General features: G+C 32.8%; 2 protein-coding genes across 2 annotated transcripts; one reads left to right on the top strand and one right to left on the bottom strand.

Annotated features, from left to right (window-relative positions):
* Positions 1 to 3,246: 3,246 nt before the first annotated feature.
* On the bottom strand, positions 3,247 to 6,963 carry LOC25486852 (uncharacterized). The gene is made up of 3 exons (XM_013608673.3): positions 6,811 to 6,963; positions 3,867 to 3,974; positions 3,247 to 3,744 (listed from the first exon to the last, which is right to left on the bottom strand). Exons 1-3 carry the CDS (start codon positions 6,871 to 6,873, stop codon positions 3,523 to 3,525), a joined length of 393 nt encoding a protein of 130 aa, XP_013464127.1. The 5' UTR covers positions 6,874 to 6,963; the 3' UTR covers positions 3,247 to 3,522.
* Positions 6,964 to 10,189: 3,226 nt separating this feature from the next.
* On the top strand, positions 10,190 to 12,600 carry LOC112419407 (protein FAR1-RELATED SEQUENCE 5-like). Its single transcript, XM_024777053.1, has 4 exons — positions 10,190 to 11,413; positions 11,931 to 12,245; positions 12,327 to 12,458; positions 12,535 to 12,600. Exons 1-4 carry the CDS (start codon positions 10,190 to 10,192, stop codon positions 12,598 to 12,600), a joined length of 1,737 nt encoding a protein of 578 aa, XP_024632821.1.
* Positions 12,601 to 20,921: the final 8,321 nt, after the last annotated feature.

Raw genomic sequence — 20,921 nt, 5'->3', positions numbered from 1 at the left:
AATTGTAGAAAAACAAGATGAAATAGAAGAAAAAAAAATACGTACAATTTTTTTTTCATCTATAATAAGAATAATCATATGCTCAAAGTTGTAGATATCTATTAATTCTAACTTGATTAATTCTTTCTATTTCCATATGTTAAATCATCAAATAATGTTTCCATATGCCCTGCTATTCCACCGACCCACTGTACTCCATGATGCACAATTCCACTACCTCTCCCAAAGAAATACCAAATGATCAACTCATCTCCTCCAAATAAAAAATAGATTTGGACAGGCGATTGCTTAGCTCTGTGTTCCATTTTCTAAAGAAGAAGTGAAGGTTGTTTATGGAGGTGGAAGGAGACGAATGCATTATGTGATTGATGGAGTTAGGATAGATTATCCTTTTCGTGGAAGCTCTTAACTGGAATCACGGCTATGGTGGTGCGGTCATGGGCATGCTGATTTATGTTATTGGTGAGGACTCCAAACAGGGGAGGGTTGACGGCCAGTGATGGCAGATTTCTTGCACGTTGATAATGGACGGTGATGTCACAAAAGATGGGTTTCTGAAGATAAGAGTGTGAATGAGTGTTTTGATTGTTGTTTAAAGTCTGAGCATCAAAAATATGGTATTGGTAGGGTTTTTTTTTTTTTTTGTTTTAAACCGTATTTTTAGGTTGTTTTATTATATTGATTATGGAATATTTCCATAAGGAAAGTGGGTTAACCCGACATAATCCAGACCTAACCTGCGTCAACCTACAGATTATGTATGCTGAGTCATAATAACCTACTAAGGAGGGAGCTTCTCCTTTGCCAACCCACCCTTTTGTGGTGAGCTGGGTTGACTCGCAAGGCTAGAGTACACTTTGACAGCTCTACTTTGAAGTGATTGATTCATATACTATTTACTATTTAGTATAATTTTTTAATATTAATCGTGGTTGATTCATATAATGATAAACCAGCCTTCTAATCTTAGTGATGCAGATGCATATTAATTTAACTTGCACCGAAGGAGATGATTGTGCTTCTCATTTTTTCCTGCTTCCGTCCTTAGCTAATTTGATCTTCTATCAGTTTGAAAAGGAGTTATTATTTGTCAACATCATATGCATACATTGTCATTTGGGGTGCAATTTGGAAGTAGTTCATTTCACATTGAACTAAAAAAATCACATAGCTAATACTCAGTTAGCATTTCCATCCATGTTCTTAATAATTACCATTCTGTGTCTCTATGCATGCTATTTTTAATGCAACAGAAAAACTTATTCTATCCATAGAAGAACTGAACAGCGAGGTTTGTTTAGCTGTCAAATGTTTGGTGATGTTAGCTTTATAAAATGGATTTTGTATGAGGAAGCTGGTGTACTTTGCCGGTCGTTATCTGGGATGCGATGACAAGAGAAATAGTAGCTAAATGGCCTTCTAACCATGTTGGTGCACCGCACTGGCTGGAGCATTCCCCGGTAGAGTCTCCTTTTATTTCATGTGGAGCTGATAGATCAATTCGATTCTGGAAGGAGGTTTAGTTTATATACAATCTTTTAATTAGAGAGATCAATGAATAAATTTAATTCAGAAAATCTCTCAGCAAATTTGTGGTATTGTTTTACCCTGCAAAATCAGTAATTCCATTCACAACATAAAATTGGAGGATTATGTTAGTTTATGCTGATGTGGTGCGCCTAATAACTGTTTGTTTCACAGTTCATGTTTGGACATGAAACCATATTTGAGTACATGGCCAAATTAGTTCTTTAAAATAGCTTGAATCATATTGGTCCTTGAATAATTAAAGTTTTGCTTAATTCATTAGATGTGTATTTTATCAGTCATTTATTGTCATGTTAAGGCATTGATATTGGATGTAATCGCTCAACTAACCAAAAATTTATAAATGAACCAAGTATTGACTCGAGCAATAAGAGGGAGATTTTGACAAGGATTTATTTAAATTACGTAGTAAGCTTGAATAGAATCATGGAGGAGTTGAACGTTTCATCATATTGAAAATCACAAACAAGTTTCATCATGTGCCTGAGATCACATGTTTGGTATAGTTCATGGCCTGCTAAGCCTCTTGTGGAAGCTAGTTTCAGAAGGAGCATTGGTATAGTATATGGCTTTAGAATGACACAACTCTTCATTGTCCAACTCATCTTTTACCTTTGTGGTCAGATTTGTGTCGAAGACCTTTTGCACCATCAAAGGCTTGGAACGAACCTGTGATCTGATGCATACTCCCAAATTCTTTGTATAATGCTATTATTAACACCCTATTTTCCTCAAGTATATAAGACAATATCATTAGGTATCCTGACGATGCGATTTCTTATTTGGTTAAGTCAACTTATAAAGCTTGCCATGACTCAGTTAGTTGACACCACACATCTCCATGTCAATTTCCTTCCAACTTCACACCAACTTGGAACTTTATCTGGAATTTGCAAGTTCTTCCTTGAGTTAAATTGTTATTGTGGTGTGCCTGTCGCAAATGTTTGCATATTGGTTTGGTTGGTTTCAAACTAAGGGAGTTTGATGCTCTTCATATTGTTTGACATTCACACTCATTAACAGTTCCATCAAGCTGTTGTACCATAAAATTGTCAATTTTGGTATGAACTGTACCATAAAATTTGATTGAAATCCTGCAAAATGAGAAGCTCAAAAATTTAGGCATAATTAACAAACAATAAAGTTGAAATGAAGAAATAGAATACATGCAATGTAATGTAACTCACTTTTATATTGCTTAAAATTAAAAGCTCAGCTTTTTCAACCGAAGCTCTTATGGCAAGGACGTGAATTCCCCATGGGGAAAAATGCAAACCAGAGCTTATCTTCTCCCATATATATTTTTTTGAATGGAATCTTCTCCCATTTCACTCTAGTATTTCAAATTCACGAACCTTGCAAAGACTAGTACCTCCGTCTGGCTTTGAATTCACTTTAGCATAAACAAATTGGCATTTAATAGATATAAGAATGTAATTAATTATTTAATGTGTTTACCATTACAACAGTAGTTTCAAACCAAAAAATAATAGAAGATGGGATATAAATTTATGGAATAAAATACAAAATACATTGTTGGTCACGACTTAATAACATGAACTAAGATGTGGAGATTGTGTTGTATGTAACTTTGTAATAAAAGTATCATGACTTTTATCATTTAAATGTCGAGCATGATCAAGTCCATTTCAAATTTGCAAATAAAACAAAATGAAAATGTGGTGCTAGACAAAGCAATTAGTTTGGCAATATCAGATCGGTGATCCTGTTGAAGTATCAAAGTGTAGTTTTTGCCAAAAACACGGTGACTCGTCGTAATTTTGTCACTCTTACTACCAAACCAAACATGCACTAAGCTGCTATGTAGAAGAGATCCTCTTTTTTATCTTTTGCACTATGTCAATAAAAAAAAGTAAAGTGCAGCACTTTCTTTATGGGTATCGTATCAGTTTATTGAAACAATACAAAGCACTAACATCATATCCATATATTCAACAATAAGAAAATATGAATTTATTTAGAGTTTTCTGCATCTGTTTGGGTGTTGTTGTCTCCGGGAGATGCTGTAAATTTACGTCTTTCCTCGGAGTTAGCAGTGATGACTGGCATCCACACATCAGCTGTACTACTCAAGAGGGACTGCACCTGAGGATCAGTAGCCATGGTGGATGATATCATCTCATCAACATCATCCAATTTTGCTGATAGTCTATCCAACTCCTTTGCTATTTCCAACTGTGTAGACAAAACAAATAATTAAAAAAGGAAAAGAATAGAAAGCTATTTCATTCCATCAAACTAGAGACATGCAATGAAATGTTAATCAAGTAATGGCTAAACTATGGAGTGAAAACCACCTCGTCAAGCTGTTTGGTTGACTTTGAAGGAACTTTCGTGACCTCTAATCCAAGAGTTTCAATTTTAGAACGCAGTTCAACTTCTTCTTGATTCGTCAGTGCTTCTACCTACAGATTTTATCATTAGACATATGTGAATATATATAGCAAAATTGGTAAGAAATTAAACTACTGGTGAAATCCAGAGAAACTGCATGCACAGTCTTGTTTTTGTATACATTTTAAGTCTAAATGCCTAATAATAGAATTATTTACGGAATCAGGATCAAGGGAAACAAAGTAGTTAAGTCTTTTTCTGTTACATAAACAGTGAAAATAAGTTAAAAATTATTTAAAACAGAAAAGCTATATAATCATAGTTAAGTGAAATGAAGATCATAGACTACTAGACATGTGTTCTCTTCAACTGGAAAACATTAATCCAGCCCTCTCTAAGGCCTTTTAGGCTTTAACACAAGAAATTCAGTTCACTATTCTGCAAACTATTTGAGCCATTAACAATACAAATTCTCCGCGGAGAATCCAAAGATCACGAGTATTACAACAAAGAAGCTGTGGATTTTGTATATGTGAGAAGAAGACGAATAGAAGTTTTGATTAAAAAAGTAGACTAATGAAGGATAACCGATAATTAGACTGGGGAAAACACATTGATTGTTGCAAGATATGCTCTTTTATGTTCATCATCTCCAAAGTTAAAAACCAAACACAACTCATATAAATCAATCAATCAATAGCCTGGTCAAAAACATACTGTTAAGAGGAAGATATTCAAACTTTATTAATTTGTTTACTCTATTGTGTAGTCCAAAAGTTTTCGTAATTAAAACACAATTAGCAACAATTTCACAATAAAGCATGCAGCCATCTGTTGCAAATACATGAAAAGTGATATAGCAAGGGCCAGACAACTGTATTTGACCTTTAGAAAGTACTATACTGCATGCTGGCACAGGGATGAACTGTAGTGGTTCACTACACAGCCAAAATATTGGATTTTTAGAAATGGAGCTATCACAAGTACAAGTAAATATGAATAAAGACAACAAGTGAATGTGTCAGCAAAGGAAGGATTAAAAAATAAACAATTCTCCATAGGGAAAGGACAATGCATAACCGAAACTTAAAATGGCATCTTCACGCTAGTTGGCTCGTAACTAACAACGATACAAGTCAAGATTTTGTTTGTAATTTTTCTTAAGGGGGTTATTCAAAGTATTAAAATCTTCAACATGTCACCTAGAGAAAATTAGCCCTCGACTATCCAGATATTCATCTTACCACTTATATTTATTATACAAATGTATATATCACCAATAACTGTATTAATTGCTTTTCTCCCCCGACTTTACAAAAAATTTAGCACAAGGAAAGTCCGAAGATGTATGCAGATTAATCATGATGAGTTTAACTCTAGAACCACTTTCCCCCCAAAGTGGATTAGGCAACACCTAAAGATGGTTATCGAATCAAGATTGAAACCATGGATAGGTTTCACCAAAGTGGATTAAACAACCTGTTTTCTGAATTGTAAATAAAATCTTATCATGAATCACTAAATACATGTTAATAAAAATGCTATATTTAATTTAATTAAGAACAAGTGAACCCTGAGCTAATATATATCATACACAAACTAGAAAATAATTCAAGTCATGGATCAAAATGACAAATAAAGTGGCCCGGTACACAAAATAGATAGGGGTTTTAAAATTGGGATTCATCATAATGAAAATGATTTGTCATAAAAATGCAATTTATCGTAATGAACTGGGATTCAAGCTGTGATTATGTCTAAAATAGATATGCACAATGATTTGTTTTTAAATTGGGTTCTTTTAGGGCCATGGTATGGATGTGGGTTCTAAGGAGAATCAAGGTGTGGAGAGTCTTTGTGAGGAGGAATACAAGAGAAAACAAGAATGATAATGTCGGCATGTCACTAGGGGTGTAACAGAATTGCCAAACTTGTAACAAGGAGTGAGAAGCATATGGGAATCAGAGAGGAGATAGAGAGGAACGTCTTAAAAGTTGGTTAAGTTGTACGGGAAAATGGCACTGGCTCTCTGAAAGAATACTGCTCTGTGGCAGTAAAAATCTACTTTCCTAAACGAGTTTTCCTTATTCTATTGTTTATGCCGTAAAATCTTAATTTTTAAGGTGTTGGGCTTCTGCGCTATGCGCAAGAAACATTTTTTGTTGAGCAGCAATGCTGCTGTGTCGTACGCTATGTGAAGGACTCCAGATCTATAAAAAATAAAACTGCATGTATTTTAGGGTTAAGGGTAAAAAAAAAAAAAAAAAGGCAAACCTAGAGAGACCAAAAGAGGGAATCTTCAAAAAATCAATAGGCTAAAGGTTGAGGACTTTTGGGAGAGATTCTAGGGTTTGGAACACCTTGAGATGTGAAATGATTGAGTCTCTTGATCACGGTACGAGATTGGGGGCAAAGGGTATAAATTAGGGTTATTATTGTTGAGGCTAATTTCTTATAAATTTTTGGTTTATCTTTGTAAAGAACTCATTGATAGTCCTCTAGACATAGGTCAAATTGGGACCGAACTGGATAAACAAATATCGTCTTGTTCTTGTCCTTTATATCACTTTGGTTTTGGTTGCTGCTAATTTTGCTTCTCAATCAAAGCATTTGTGTGCGTTTTGTCGGAATTTAAAACACTCTCCTTAATAATAAGTCTCCACGATTATTGTTCTATTAATTTGTTCAAATTCTCCTATTATTAAACAATTACAGGAAAACATACTCATGATGCAATCAGTATTTCAACAAAACTGAACTTTGCTCATTAAATTGAAACACAATAGCAGTTCATATAATCAACAGATAGATCTTGGTAAAATAACTAACAAGATGGTTAAAAATAAAAACAGATTAAGAAGACAATAATCAAATAAATAAATAAATGATTGTGAAATTGAAAAGAACCTGAAGGAGAAGATTGGAGAGAAGCTGAAAGAGCTGGGCATCGGGTTTCCCTTCCTCGGCCATGCGATTGATTTCTCTTTCTGCAACTGTCTCCTTCACTTGTTGATGATGATGCTAACATACCCTATTTTCAGATTAAATATTTTTTTTTTATCCTTATAAATATTTTAATTTTTTTTATCTTCTAAAAAATTTCCCTGACTTTTAGTTTTAATCACCATTTTTTGTTAAAAAAAATAAATCAATTTAACTGTATTATTCGGAAAAAAAATTCTTGCAATAGTTTAAAACTTTTTAACAAATAATGAGTTAAATAAGAATGTTTATATTTTTTGCGCTTAATAATTTATATTTTGTTAAGAAAAATTAATTTTCCTTGTAGATTCTAATAATATTATAAACATTATTGTTCAAAAAAAAAATATTATAAACATTCATACAAAAACTCATTCAAACATTTGAAATATACGCATAATGTATGTTTGGTTCCACTTTTGAAAGAATCAAAATTGATTATTCTGATATGTTTTATGAGAAGCGCTAAATATCCCAAATGAATTTACCACAAATTTGTCCTAAAATAAATGTCACCCGATGAAATTATTGTCTGGCCGGGAAACATGGAGGTGTGGGTCACATATATTTTTTTGATGAAGCGGTTTTCAAATAATTATGAAATCTAAGGGATAATAATTTGCCACATCATTCTAGAACCAACCGTGAAAAAACTTTTGCTTCACATAGCATTTATGATGTTTTATTGCTCTCAAGTATAATTGATTCTACCTTTAGAATTGATTATACTTGAAGTTAGAATTTGTATCATTTGATTCTTAAATTGACTTGTACACATAAATTTATACTTCAACTCACTTTTACACATATGTATTCACACACAAATGATTTTTAGTCAAAATCATTTTTAACTAAAATCAATTCTCCCCACCTCACAACCAACACTCGCATAATCTGACTTGAAATCAGATATCAAAAGTGTTGACGAAAAACATTTGGTAGATAAAAGTCGAATAAATTTTTTAGAAAATCTACTAAAAGTCGTATAATTTTTTTAGGAAAACCAAAATGAAAAGTCGAAATATTTATATAGATAAAAAATATAATTAATTCATTAAATATATTAGGGAAACTAAAGTGAAAATCCAAAATAGTAAATTAGTCATTGACATTTTTTAATTGGAGATAAATTAGTCTATCTTTATGATGAGTTGAGGCAGGGTCAACAAGGTCGTTAAATAGGGGCTTAAAATAATAGTATGTCATATATACAAGGAAACGAGTTAAATTAAATTGAATTTAGATTCAGGTTGACTCGATAAGAATTAGATTGATTCGAGTTCGTCACGAACTTTTTTTTTCAGTTTTAACTCATTCAAGCATAGGAATAACGTAGTCCAACTTGATAGCTTCAACATGATATCAGATGAGCAAAAAACATTGCATTTGTTTTTTTCAACTTTAATCTCAAATATCCATAAAAATATATTCGATTGTCATCTCACATGAAAACTTTTTATAGGGGCTGAGCCAAATACATTTGAGGGTAAGATCATAAACTTTATACCAATAATTTTTTTTTTATTATATTTTGCACTTGCATTATGTTCTTTGGAACTTTTGCATCTCAATTATCTTTTTCAACATCTGACACATGGTCCAACATTTTTCCAATCAACTTTTTTTTTTTCAATAAGGGATTATTTTATTTTTTTTTAAGCAAAAGAAAGGGTGCAGAGGCATCTCCAACTGCAGCACCTTGAAATAGATAGAAAAAAAGTACAAAAGAGAGGGGAGACATAAACCAAAACCCTCAAGGATAAAAGAAAAGAAAAAAAGAAAGGAAATAAAAAAAACAAAGCAAAACAGATAAACCAACCAGGAGCTAGTGGAGCAACATTAAACTATAATGCTAGCGAGGTGAACGACCGAAAGCCTCAACCTTAAACCCTTTGCTAGTCTCAGTAAGGAATTTGAAAATAGTGGATTGAATATAGCCAAAATCTTGATTTTAAAAAATGTCAAATACTTGTTGTTTGTGTTCTTTTCCGGTTCTTTGAGTTTATGTTGCACCGGCGGTGTATTGCACGCTGTGTCATCCTCTAACATAGCAGTTCTTGCACTGTATTGTAGTTTTTTTTAAGGAATGCACTGTATTGTGGTTAGATTTTCTTTCAAATATTAGAATTATTTAGCTTATAACTTTATAATGAAAGACATTTTATTTTTTTGCAATAACGAAAGACATTTAGCTGTAAAAATGTACTTAATTATTTAATAATTTGAAGAAAAAAATGTTTGTTTCTAAATAACAAATACAATTCAAATGATAGTTGCATTGATATTTGATATGATTAAGTGTAAATTCGAATTTGTAATTTTTCACTTTTAGATATCTAAAGTGTAAAATTTTGCCACCAAATTCAATCGAATTAAAAAATATAAAATAATGTGTCTGTCTTTAAATGTGCCTTACATTTGGAGGTAGTGCATTCTCATGGTCGATCGCGATACATCTTCTTGGAATATACATATACTTATATATGCTTGAAAGTGAAGCAATGGGAGCTCTATGAATACGGCAGTGTCATGATCCATGCTTGGATCAGTTTGCTCAACTTTTGTTTGTTTTGACAACGATGATTCTGTAAGATTCTTTATTGACAAATCTAGCATAGCATGTCTTCGGAATCGGATCCTCTCCTTCAGAATTATCTCCATCTCTCTCCTTCACTAATTTCTGGCCATTGGATCAATCAGATGGTGGATATATTAAAAGACAAATAACATAAATAAATAAATAACCTAAAACTTCTGCACTAATTGGGCGGGATTCTTCAACACCACGATTCTTCAACTTCCTTTTAGAGGTCTCCACTCTCAATCTAAGAAAATGGTGGTCACCATATCTCAATTTCTGTGATTACTCACCTATGTGCTCTCATCACGGCCAAAAATTCTAAGGTAAGTTTCTAAATAATAGCTTGAATTGTGAATGAATTTTATTGTGTTTCTAACTAGCTTAAGTTTTGAATGAGTTGTGTTGTGTATGTGATAATAACACATGGTATGATAATCTGTCTCTTATTACTACGACCAAATATATTGATTTTCTGAATATGCAATTGATTTTCAATCTTTCATGTCATGGTACCTTAAAAAAAAAGGACGTGTTCCCCTGTTTTGAGTTTATTGTGTATTATTTCTAGCAAATGGAATGAGTTTGTTTGTTTGTTTGTTTTTCTTAAGAGGATTTATTTGTTTCATATTCATATATAAATATTACATAAATACATATTTATATTACAAAAAAATGCAGGATTGTTGATACAAAATGCATGAAGATCAGAACCCAAAAAAAAGCATGGTTTTTGATAGCTTTGATGATGCTTGGAAGTTTTGGGTTGATTATGGAGGGAGAGTTGGATTTGGAGTGAGAGTACAGTATGTACACAAGAATAAAGACGGCTTAGCCACTTCTTGCAGGTTTGTTTGTTGCAAAGAAGGCCTAAGAAAACCAGATAAACGAGATTATAAAACAATCAAGCCAAGAGCAGAGATCAGAACTAATTGCAAAGCAAGGATAGGATTTAAGAATATGGGTGGAGTTTGGACGGTGCGTGATTTTGAGGCAGAACATAACCATATTATGCACACTCCGGAAACAACTCATATGTTGTCATCTCAAAGAAAACTTTCAGAAATTCAATGTCAACAAATTGATCTAGCGGATGATGTCGGTCTCCAACAAAGGAATTCATTTGATTTGATGAGCAAGGAAGTGGGAGGTAGAACCAACTTGGGATTTATACGCCTTGATCAAAAGAATTATCTACGGAAAAAAAGGGAAAGAAGTTTGGTACTCGGGGAAGCCGGCTATCTGTTACAATACTTTCAGAAAATGTCAATTGAAAATCCTCCTTTCTATCATGCCTATCAAATGGATATGGAAGATCAAATTACCAACGTGTTCTGGGCTAAAGCAAGGATGCTCATTGATTATGGGTATTTCGGTGACGTGGTTTCTCTTGATTCAACATATTGCACAAATACTTCACATAGACCATTAGCTGTGTTTTCAGGATTTAACCACCATCGTAAAACAGTGATCTTTGGGGCTGCATTATTATATGATGAAACAAAAGAGTCATACAAGTGGCTTTTTGAGACATTTTTAGAGGCACACAAACAGAAAATGCCTCAAACTGTTTTTACTGATCAAGATCAGTCAATGGCAAACGCACTTGTTGAAGTTATGCCTGGAGCATACCATGGCCTATGTACGTGGCATTTGATGCAAAATGGTATCAAACACTTGGTTAATTTAATGAAAGGTGAATCTCATTTTCTCAGTGACTTTAAGAAGTGCATGTATGGCTATGACGACAAAGAACAATTTGAAGAAGGTTGGACAAACCTTCTTGTAAAATACAAGGACTACAAGGTTGAGGAAAATACTTGGTTGAAAAGAATCTACACTCTCAAGGAGAAATGGGCATCTTGTTACATGAAAAAGGCTTTTACATTAGGAATGCGCAGCACCCAACTTAGTGAAAGTGTGAATGCAACTATTAAAAGTTTTATGAAGGTAAAGTTGGATATTATCAATTTTTTTAACTGTTTTGATGATTTTATTGAAGAAAAGAAATATAACGAATCACAGTGTGAATATGAGGCACGCCAGAAGATACCAAGACTTAGAAACTCGTATTCCGAAATATTGCGACAAATGTCAGAGTTGTATACTCCTGCTATTTTTGATCTATTCCAAGATGAGTTTGAGTTGTTTGCAGCATGTTCTATGAAGAGTATCAACATACAAACAACATCAATTGATTATGTTATTACCATGGCAGAAAATCCAGGGGAGTGGCGGGTGTTTTTTGATTTGGATAAGAATTCGATTAGTTGCTCTTGTCGTAAGTTTGAGAGCTTTGGCATACTTTGTTGTCATTGTTTAAAAATCTTTATTCATATGGATGTGAAAACAGTGTTGAACATTATATCTTGAAGAGGTGGACAAAGTCAGCAAGAAGCGGGGTCTTACCTATTGTTGATGTTAGCCATGATGTGGAAGATGTTGAATTTTAAGGAAATGCTACAAGGAGATTTGTCCTCGCTATATCAGGATTGCCACTGAAGGATGTAGAAGGCCAGAAACATTCAACTTTCTTACCAAAGTTGTTGATGAATTGGATAGGCTGGTACTACAATTTCAAAACTGTCAAGTAAGTAGTGATCAAGAGGATATGTTTCTTCGCAAAATTAAAGAGATCGGAAGTAGCATTGATGGTTCAACACCAGTCAAGGGTTTTAAAAAGAAAGAAGGAAGAAGAGGTGCAAAACGTCTCAAAGGTTTCATAGAATGCAAACTTTCCAAAAGAAAGAAAAAAGATGGTCCAAGTGCTTCACAAACAAAGGTATTATTTATTTATGTAATTTTAATTTACATTTAGTCAAATACAAAAATTCATGCTTTCTGTTATTTCTTTTTTATCCAGAATAATGTTAGAAGGGTAAAAATTGCCAAAAAAAGCACAAATGGAGACTTTGGTAATTCACAAATGCAATATGAGGTGCCCAACACAAGTGGAGCTATTTGGCTCAATGATGTACACAATAGACCTTTTATGGTAAGCTAATAGCAATTGGAGTGTGTGAATAAACTGAAAAATGTTCACTGATTAAACATCTTTAATGTTTATGCAGGAAGATGATGCTACTGTAAGTTCTTTTGGTGAAGATAATGCCACTTTAATCATTTGGTGCCACTAGTTTTACTAGCTTATTGATGGGAAACCCTCATGATTATACCACAACATTGATGAATCCATAAAGATGTGAAGCAAATTTTGGTTTTACTGGGCAACACTTCTTCTGGATATATTTTGGGCATATGTTATATTTGGACATGTTATTGATTTAGTCTAAACAAGTGCACTTGATACAATTGTAAACAATTTGACTTTTTTGTGTTGTTGATTTAGTGATATGCTTTAATTTAGTGTTAAAAAATGTTTTTTTCTAGTTGTTCTCTTTGGTTTAGTGAAGTAAATACACGAATGCAATGTGGTATGTGTATCACCTTACTTTGAGTAAAATATAACTTTGTTTATTCAATTAAACTTTCACAATATATTATTGTAAATGAACCCGTAAACCCTTTTACAACCATTTCCCCAACTTTACAAGCAATATAAATCATTTTGTACAATACTCCAAACTCATCATCTTGTATAATTAAAATATATGCTTTCAACTAAATAATTCCAAGATATAGCGAAACAACAACCTTCTACCTGCTCCAAACTAAACGCCGAATTTCGATAGCCAGGCCTGCTCCAAGAACTCTGCTTGAACGATAATGAGACCGGTAAATGCATTGCTACTGCCAACCACTCTACAAATTGACCAAAAAATGCACCGCTAAACGGAAGAGAGGCAGACCTCCAACAGAGAAGGAAATTCACCTGAGCAATCCAATTAAATTCCCAAAATAATAACAAACTAATATGCTTTGCAATATTGAGCCATTTTCCCAACCTGTATTCCGTCGCCGTCGGCGCATTACCTCGTCGCCGGTGTCAGTTCTGTCAAACCTTGCTACTGTTGTGGTTGAGTTCAGATTTGGGGATTTGGAGTTGTTTCATAAGTAAGGGATTTGGAACTACATAACAAATGTAATTTGGAGTTATTTTATCTTTTAATATATCCACCATCTGATTGATCCAATGGCCAAAAATTAGTGAAGGAGAGAGATGGAGAGAATTCTGAAGGAGAGGATCCGATTCACATGTCTTCTTGGTCAATTTTGTTTTATTTATTATTCAATAACAATGACTTGGAAAGACCACAAAGAACTTGCATGTGAACCGCAAAGTTTTATACACAACCCATAAGTATAATATTATTACACCCACCTTACAAGTTACAAGCAACAAGGCAAACATTACGTCAAGACGTCAGTGATATGTGTGCTTGGCATGCTTACTATATTATTAAGGTCTTGTTAATGAGTTCTGAGGTTTTCTTTAAGGATTCTAAAAGAAGAAATTAATTTAAAAAAAAAACAAACATTTTGATTTCCAAGACATTGATTACATATGTTTTCATACAAAGTTACTATATAAAGGTCTTAAAAGTGCCCCGGGGGCATTTTTAACATTTCCCTATTATTAATAAATTATAATGTCTTATACTAATTAGTCACTCTTCCCCTCCCTCTCCAACAAGCCGGCCCTAGTTTTTTTTTTCTCTCTAGGTTTTCTCTTCTAGTTTCTTCATCGAGGGATAGTTTCAATTTTTTGATCTGAAATCACCCCATCTTCATCTTTTTCTCTCTATTTCAATCTAAATAAGTGGTTTTCACATAGATCTAGGTTTTTTCTTTGTGATTTCATCATGTAAGTGTGGTAGTTTGTTGGTCGTCGTCTTGTGCGGCGTTGTTTGATTTTTCGTCTTCTTGCGGTGTTCATTTGATTCATCTTGAAAGATCGGTTATTCAATCAAAAATTTGGGTGTCAATGTTGCAGATCCGGAGGCGATGAATATTCCAGTCACTTTAATTTTTAGCAATGTTGAATGATATAATCTCTCAATTTGAATGAATGAATATCATTTTGTTTTTGTCAAAAAAAATAATTATTATAATGTCTTGATCTTTATTTTTCCCATAACCTGACTAGTTAAGTATGCACATGCATCGTCACAATTGTCTACTTTTGATTAGGATATTCACTTGTCCCCCATAGATTTCCCTTCTTTATGTTTAAAAGCCGTAGGTGAAATTAGGAGAAAAAACCAACATGGAGTTTTAGAGAAATTTAAAACCTCTTTTAAATTTACGTCCAAACAACATAACCGAAAGTTAGCATATTAATCGTGGAACGAAATGGACCAGGGGTAATGACCGAGAGCTATTGAATTTTTATTACAATTTCATTAATCAGTAGTTTGGTTGGCTACACGCCTAACATACAAAAAAAAATAAACTACGGAAACTATCCTTTTAAATTAATACAATCTCGAATAATAGAGCCAACATAGTTAGGAGATTGTTGGTGAGCATTCAACGCTAAAACCACATTAGAAGCATCTGATTCTGCTATAAGATTCAGAAAAGACACATCTTTCGCAAATTCCAAACCCTTCTACATAGCTAAAGCTTATATAACCTCTGAATCTGGTAATGAAGAGACTTGCCAGGAACCAACACCAACGACAACACCTTCATTATCTCTCAAAACAACACCAATACCCCACTCATCACCTTCTATCGGACCTGCTGCATCAACATCAAGCTTATAGAAACCACTAAATGGAGGAGGTGTCCAATGAACATTAGATATTGGCAAAACTGGACCTCCACTTAGTGTTTCCATCAACACCGTACTTACACTCTTAAAATTCATAATAGATCTTTGTGCCTTTTGAACAGTTGTAGTCACATCAACATCAGCCCCCTCAAAACATTTCTTATTTCTAGCACACCATATCTCGTAACACAAGGCCAAAACATGGACTATAATATCCTCATCGACATCAATAATATTTTCCTCCAACCACTTACGAAAAGGTACGTACCTGGAATCACGTGCAATTGTATATCAAAATAACTGCCAGAACTTGTTTCTTGAATCTCATTATTTTTTGGTGGTTCTTGCTTTTAAATCCTCATCATCTATTCCGTGGAACCAAAGAAATAGTTGGAACAACAATTTGATTTTTTTTTTTTTAAACAAGAATAACGGTTTGATGTTGATTAGCAACATGATTTTTTTTTTCTTCATATATTTAGAGAAGGAAAACAATATACATATGGTTTAGCTAATGTTTTAGATTATCCATAGATCATTTCATAATGTGGTATCGAGATTATTATGATCACTAGAGATGGTTATGTGAAAGACAAAATAGACCGGTATAATTTTTTATGTTTTTCTGCCAATGAGTGATTCAAAAGCTAAATCTTATTTCAATCAAATATTAATAGTACTTGAACAATTTGCAAAACAAGACAATTTCAAAGCCAAACCTATAAAAAAATACAACAAGCTAAGCAATAAAAGATACAATGTATATGCAATTGATGAATTGGTTATGAATTGAAACTAATTGATCTAAGTAAAATAATGAAAACCTAATTCAAGGAATTAGGCCAATTTTTAATAAAAAAAACAACTTAGATCAAAATCAATTTCTAAACTATCAATTAATCAATTAAACATACAATTATCAAAATTAAAGAGATAAGGAAAAAGAGAACGACACCGAGATTTTTATAGTAGTTCATCCTTTCGTCCTCGCTTCGGGCTATGTCTACTCTTCTTGGTGAAAAACACCTCCACCAAGGACTTCCACTAATAGTAACAATGTCGAATACAAATGTGATTGCAAGAGTTCCTTGAAACTATCCTAGTTCGTCAACCCCTATGTAACCACTCCCCCAAACTTCAAATACCCTTTGAATTTGGTGCTTCTTGATGTCTTCGAATCCTCAATCACCCGTGCAACCCTTCAAACTCTTCACTCAGGCTCTTCGATACTACGTCTGGAAAATGAATCCCCTTGAACACATGAACAATTAGAAAGAACCCCCAAGACATTTGGAGGTGGAATGAGCTTATTCACTTCACTTTAAAATCTTGATTAAGCCCAACCAATTTCCTTGAAAGAACCAACTTGCTATCCCTATTAGCACCATAACAAATCATATGACTAAAATTACAAAGTGATTCTAAGAAAAAGTGTTTAATTTTGAAGAATGTATAAACAATGAGTTTTTGAGACATAGAGAGAATAAATGCAATTGATTCAGTACTTTGGGTGTTATGAGATTTCTGAGAATTGATTCAGTACTTTGGGTGTTATGAGATTTCTGAGAATTGATTCACTAAATATGTGAATCGATTCAGACATAAAAATACAAGCCATATGACCTATGAAGATTGATCGATTCAATATATATTTGAACCGATTCAACTGAGCCTAGGATGAAGATTAATACGATTCAGGCAAACTTGAACGATTCAGTTGTGATACGATTCAAAAACTTGTGAATCGTATCATTGGAAGTCAGAGACTTCTGATTATACGATTCAAACACTGGTGAATCGATTCGGTCAATAAAAAGATGAGATATGGCTAAGTTTCAAATATGTAAACCATTCACATGACACTAATGAATTCTAGGACAACGATACATAGTTGCTAGGTGCTTTAACATGACTATATGCTAGAAAACAAAGAGCAAAACAAATATCAAAAGGATGTACTAATGAACATCATAAAAAACACGTAAAGTAAAACTACAAAGGCTTCACTAAATAATTCATCTTTTTCAAACTCATTAAATACATTTATTGATCAATATAAAAATCTTAGATATAACTTAGTTCGGCGACACATAATCATCGCGGAAGACAATACTTGCGTGGGAGGGTGCGGTTCTCAGGAGACTGCAGATCACCTTCTCTTTCGTTGCGACACTTTTAGTAGCGTGTGGTTCATGGTGTTGCATCAGCTTCGTCTCTCTTATGTTGCTCCTGGTGGTTGCCGGGATCATTTCAGTCATTTTGGTCATATGGCGGGGGTACCACGTTCGTCTTATTCGTTCCTTCAGCTAATCTGGATGGATTGTGTCTGGGTTATTTGGAAGGAACAAAATAGCAGAGTTTTTCATCAGAAGATTACAGATTCTTAGACCTTAGCTGACAAGGTTAAACTGCTATCTTTACAATGGCTAAAAGCAAATATGCAAACTTTTGTTTTTAGTTATCATGATTGGTGGCTGCACCCTTTGTTATGTTTGGGTGTCAGGTTGTAATCCTCTTGTTTGGTACTTTTTATTTTGGTGTTAGTTGTTGATGCACTTGTGAACTGACATTGTACTTTTTTGTGGTGATTATCTTTTACACACCTTGTGTGGGATGAGTCACCACGGTGGCATTTAGGGTGGGAAGGGGAAAGAGTTTCCCACCATAGGAAAATCGATTTGGATCATAGGATCAAATAAGAATACTAAGCTTACTATGGTCTATATACACTATATTTTTTCTCGATCTGTCTCCAACTTCACTCGCTCACCTCACCATCCTTCTCTCTCCTCCATACCTCCACTCACCCACCATCACCAGCCACATCAGAGACCATGAACCATCAACACTAGCATCTCATCCATCATGAAACTACAATCCATTTTCATCTTCACCATGTTGTTTTTCAAAAAATACCCAAAAATTTAAAATTAAAGATTCAAACCAATTCTTCACGTGTTGCAATTAGGAAGCATGTTTTTTTTATGGAACCAATTATTAAAAACAATTTCATGAGTTGTAATTTAAAAAAAAGTTAGAAAAAACAATCTTTATAGCTTCAAACAAAGGTGCCCATGACAGTTTTCAATGAACTTCAAATTGCAATGGCTCTTGAACGAGGTTGCTCTTGGAAATTTCTTATGCTTGTAACTTCACCCATTTCAACGCAATAATGTTAAAACAACTTTCCCAGAATAATTGCTAGTTTAAAAAACTCAGATCTGAAATTTGTTGATAGCCCAAATTTGTTGGGTTTTTTTTTGTAGAAATAAAAAAAAAATGTTGATGATGAATGTGGTTGTTTTTCAACCGTTTCAATCCAAAACCGTCACCATCGCCGGAACCGGTATCGGCGCCGGTGAGCTTGCAGGTCGAAGACCATGGAAAGAAAGCATGAGAGAGGAGATTGTAGCGGAGAGAGGGAAGAAGCAGTGGGACCTAGCTGGAGGAAGATTGTATGAAAAATATATTGTGTTGAGAGTGTATGATAATAGTATGTACTTGATTTAATCTAATGGCTAAAATCAACTTTCCTATGGTAGGAAACTCTTTCCCCTTCCTATCCTAAATGCCACCACAAATAATTTATATATTCCATTTTGGCTTGTTAAAAAAAAAAAAAAACTTAGAGAAATCAAAATCCGAACATGAAAGGGACTAGATAAATTTGTCCTGAACTTAAACACTTTGTTTTAAAAATTAAACATAGAAAAGCGAAAAACATTACAATTCTCAAGCAAAGTTCAAAATAAAGCATACAGTGATCTAAATATGGTTTCGAAAAAAAAAAAGAATAAGAAAAACCCAGAAAATAAAAGAGGTTTAGTCACGTCTATGACCAGGTTTGACCTTGGCTAATTAACAAAATAAGAAAAACCTTGGATCACCTAAAACTTTCACTTCCAGTGCCTATTCTCATTTTCTCAAAACGAAACAAATGTTTTTATGAGCGGTGGGATTTTTAACCAAGTTTACTTATCTTTCAATCAAACTTCAAATTATTAGAATCCATTTATATGAAAATTGAATGTTAAAAAGATTAGGAGATAAAATATAAGTAAAAATAATCTAGAAAATTCAAATGTATTTAACTTAAAACTGGAACAAATTCATTTGACATTATATTTAGTTTTTATTTAATCCGTCTATTTGTAAAATACAATATTTCCTACAGTTCTTTTTTGATAAGAGACAAATAAGTCGACAAAAGTTGATGCACCTAGTTCATAATATAGACCAAATATATAAACTTTTGTTGATCCATTGGTCTCATATAAAATGGATCGAATAGAGTAATTGACACATTTGACAAATGTGACAATTATTATGGAATAAAGGGAATACTCTTAAAAAAATAAATCAAGAAATTAAACTCATATTGTTAGTAAAATCTCCATAAGATAAAAAAAATTAGGAGAACCCAAGTTTAATTATTGGATGAAACAATGGATGACCAAGCTTTACTTATCTTCACCCAAACTTCATATTTCTATAGTCCAATCCTCTCTGAATCAAAAGATTAAAAAAAAAAAAATTACGGAATAAATTTTAAGTAAAAATGATCAAGAAAATCCAACCAGATTTAGTTTAAAATTTAGAGCAAATTAATTTGACATTTTGAATATTTTTGTTTATATTTTATTTTCATTTATTCTCTCCCCATAAAATGTAATAAGCATCACATTTGTCAAATGGAATACTATTAATGGAATAAACCAAGTGGTTGAACTCAACTGCTAATGAGCTCTCCCATATAGATGAATAATTTAGGAGAGTTGAGGTTTGATTACTGGGTAAAATAATTATTGTCAAGACTTTACTTATCTTTTGATCGAAGTTCGAGTTGTTATGGTCCACTCTTTGAGAGTCAAAAGATTACAAAAAAAAAAAATTACAGAATAAAATACAAGTAACAATGGTATAGAAAATTCAAATATATTTAGTTTAAAACATACAAATTAAAATGTCATTTTGAATATTTTTTGTTTATATTTCATTTTTATTTACATATCTCTCTTTGAAAAAGTAATATTCGTCACATTCAACAGATGCGACGATTATTATGGAATCAATGGAATAATCTTTATAGAATAAACTGTCTAAACCAATGGTTTATGACAGTTTGAGTTTGATTTTTGAGTAAAACAATTTTTATTAAATTTTACTTATTTTTTAACTGAACTATGAATTACAAGGGTCCATTCCTCTAAAAATGGAGATATTAAAAAATTAAGTAAAAATATCTAGAAAATTCAACAGTATTTAATTTAAAATTTGGAACAAATTCATTTGAATTTTTAATATTTTTGCTTAAAATTGATTTTTATTTAATCTATCAATGTAAAATGTAATAATCATCACATTTAAAAAGTCGACAATTATTATGGAATAAGAAGAATGCTCTTTATGAGAGTGACGAAGTGATTAAACTCAAATTGTTAATGCATGAATAAATGATTTGGTTGAACCCGACTTTGATTAGTGGGCACTATAAAAAAACTTATTAGTGAAAAATAGTTGATAATTGTGCATGGAAAATTGGTATATATACACACAATCAAGTGCCGTAGAAAAACAGATAGATGGACACAATAATGTTTGTCTTTTCGCTAATTATGAAATAAAGAGAATATTCTTTATGTAATAAACCCAAGTGGTCAACAATCTCTACTGATTTAGAAGAACTCGAGGCATTTTTTCAAATAAAATAATTATTAATATTTTTTTTTATTTACCACTCTTCATATTATCGTGGTCAATTCCCTTAAAAATTATTGAGTT

Source organism: Medicago truncatula, chromosome 2 (genome assembly GCF_003473485.1).
Source record: "Medicago truncatula cultivar Jemalong A17 chromosome 2, MtrunA17r5.0-ANR, whole genome shotgun sequence".
In the NCBI taxonomy this organism is placed as follows: domain Eukaryota; kingdom Viridiplantae; phylum Streptophyta; class Magnoliopsida; order Fabales; family Fabaceae; genus Medicago; species Medicago truncatula.
This window is presented reverse-complemented; position numbering and strand designations above follow the sequence as displayed.

Coding starts and splice junctions, on each gene's coding strand:
- LOC25486852 (XM_013608673.3), bottom strand. CDS start 6,873: ATGGCCGAGGAAGGGAAACCCGATGCCCAGCTCTTTCAGCTTCTCTCC. Junction 3,975..6,810: donor TCTCCAATCTTCTCCTTCAG/GTTCTTTTCAAT, acceptor TAAAATCTGTAG/GTAGAAGCACTGACGAATCA. Junction 3,745..3,866: donor CAACCAAACAGCTTGACGAG/GTGGTTTTCACT, acceptor TTGTCTACACAG/TTGGAAATAGCAAAGGAGTT.
- LOC112419407 (XM_024777053.1), top strand. CDS start 10,190: ATGGTTTTTGATAGCTTTGATGATGCTTGGAAGTTTTGGGTTGATTAT. Junction 11,414..11,930: donor CTATTAAAAGTTTTATGAAG/GTAAAGTTGGAT, acceptor AAATGCTACAAG/GAGATTTGTCCTCGCTATAT. Junction 12,459..12,534: donor TACACAATAGACCTTTTATG/GTAAGCTAATAG, acceptor ATGTTTATGCAG/GAAGATGATGCTACTGTAAG.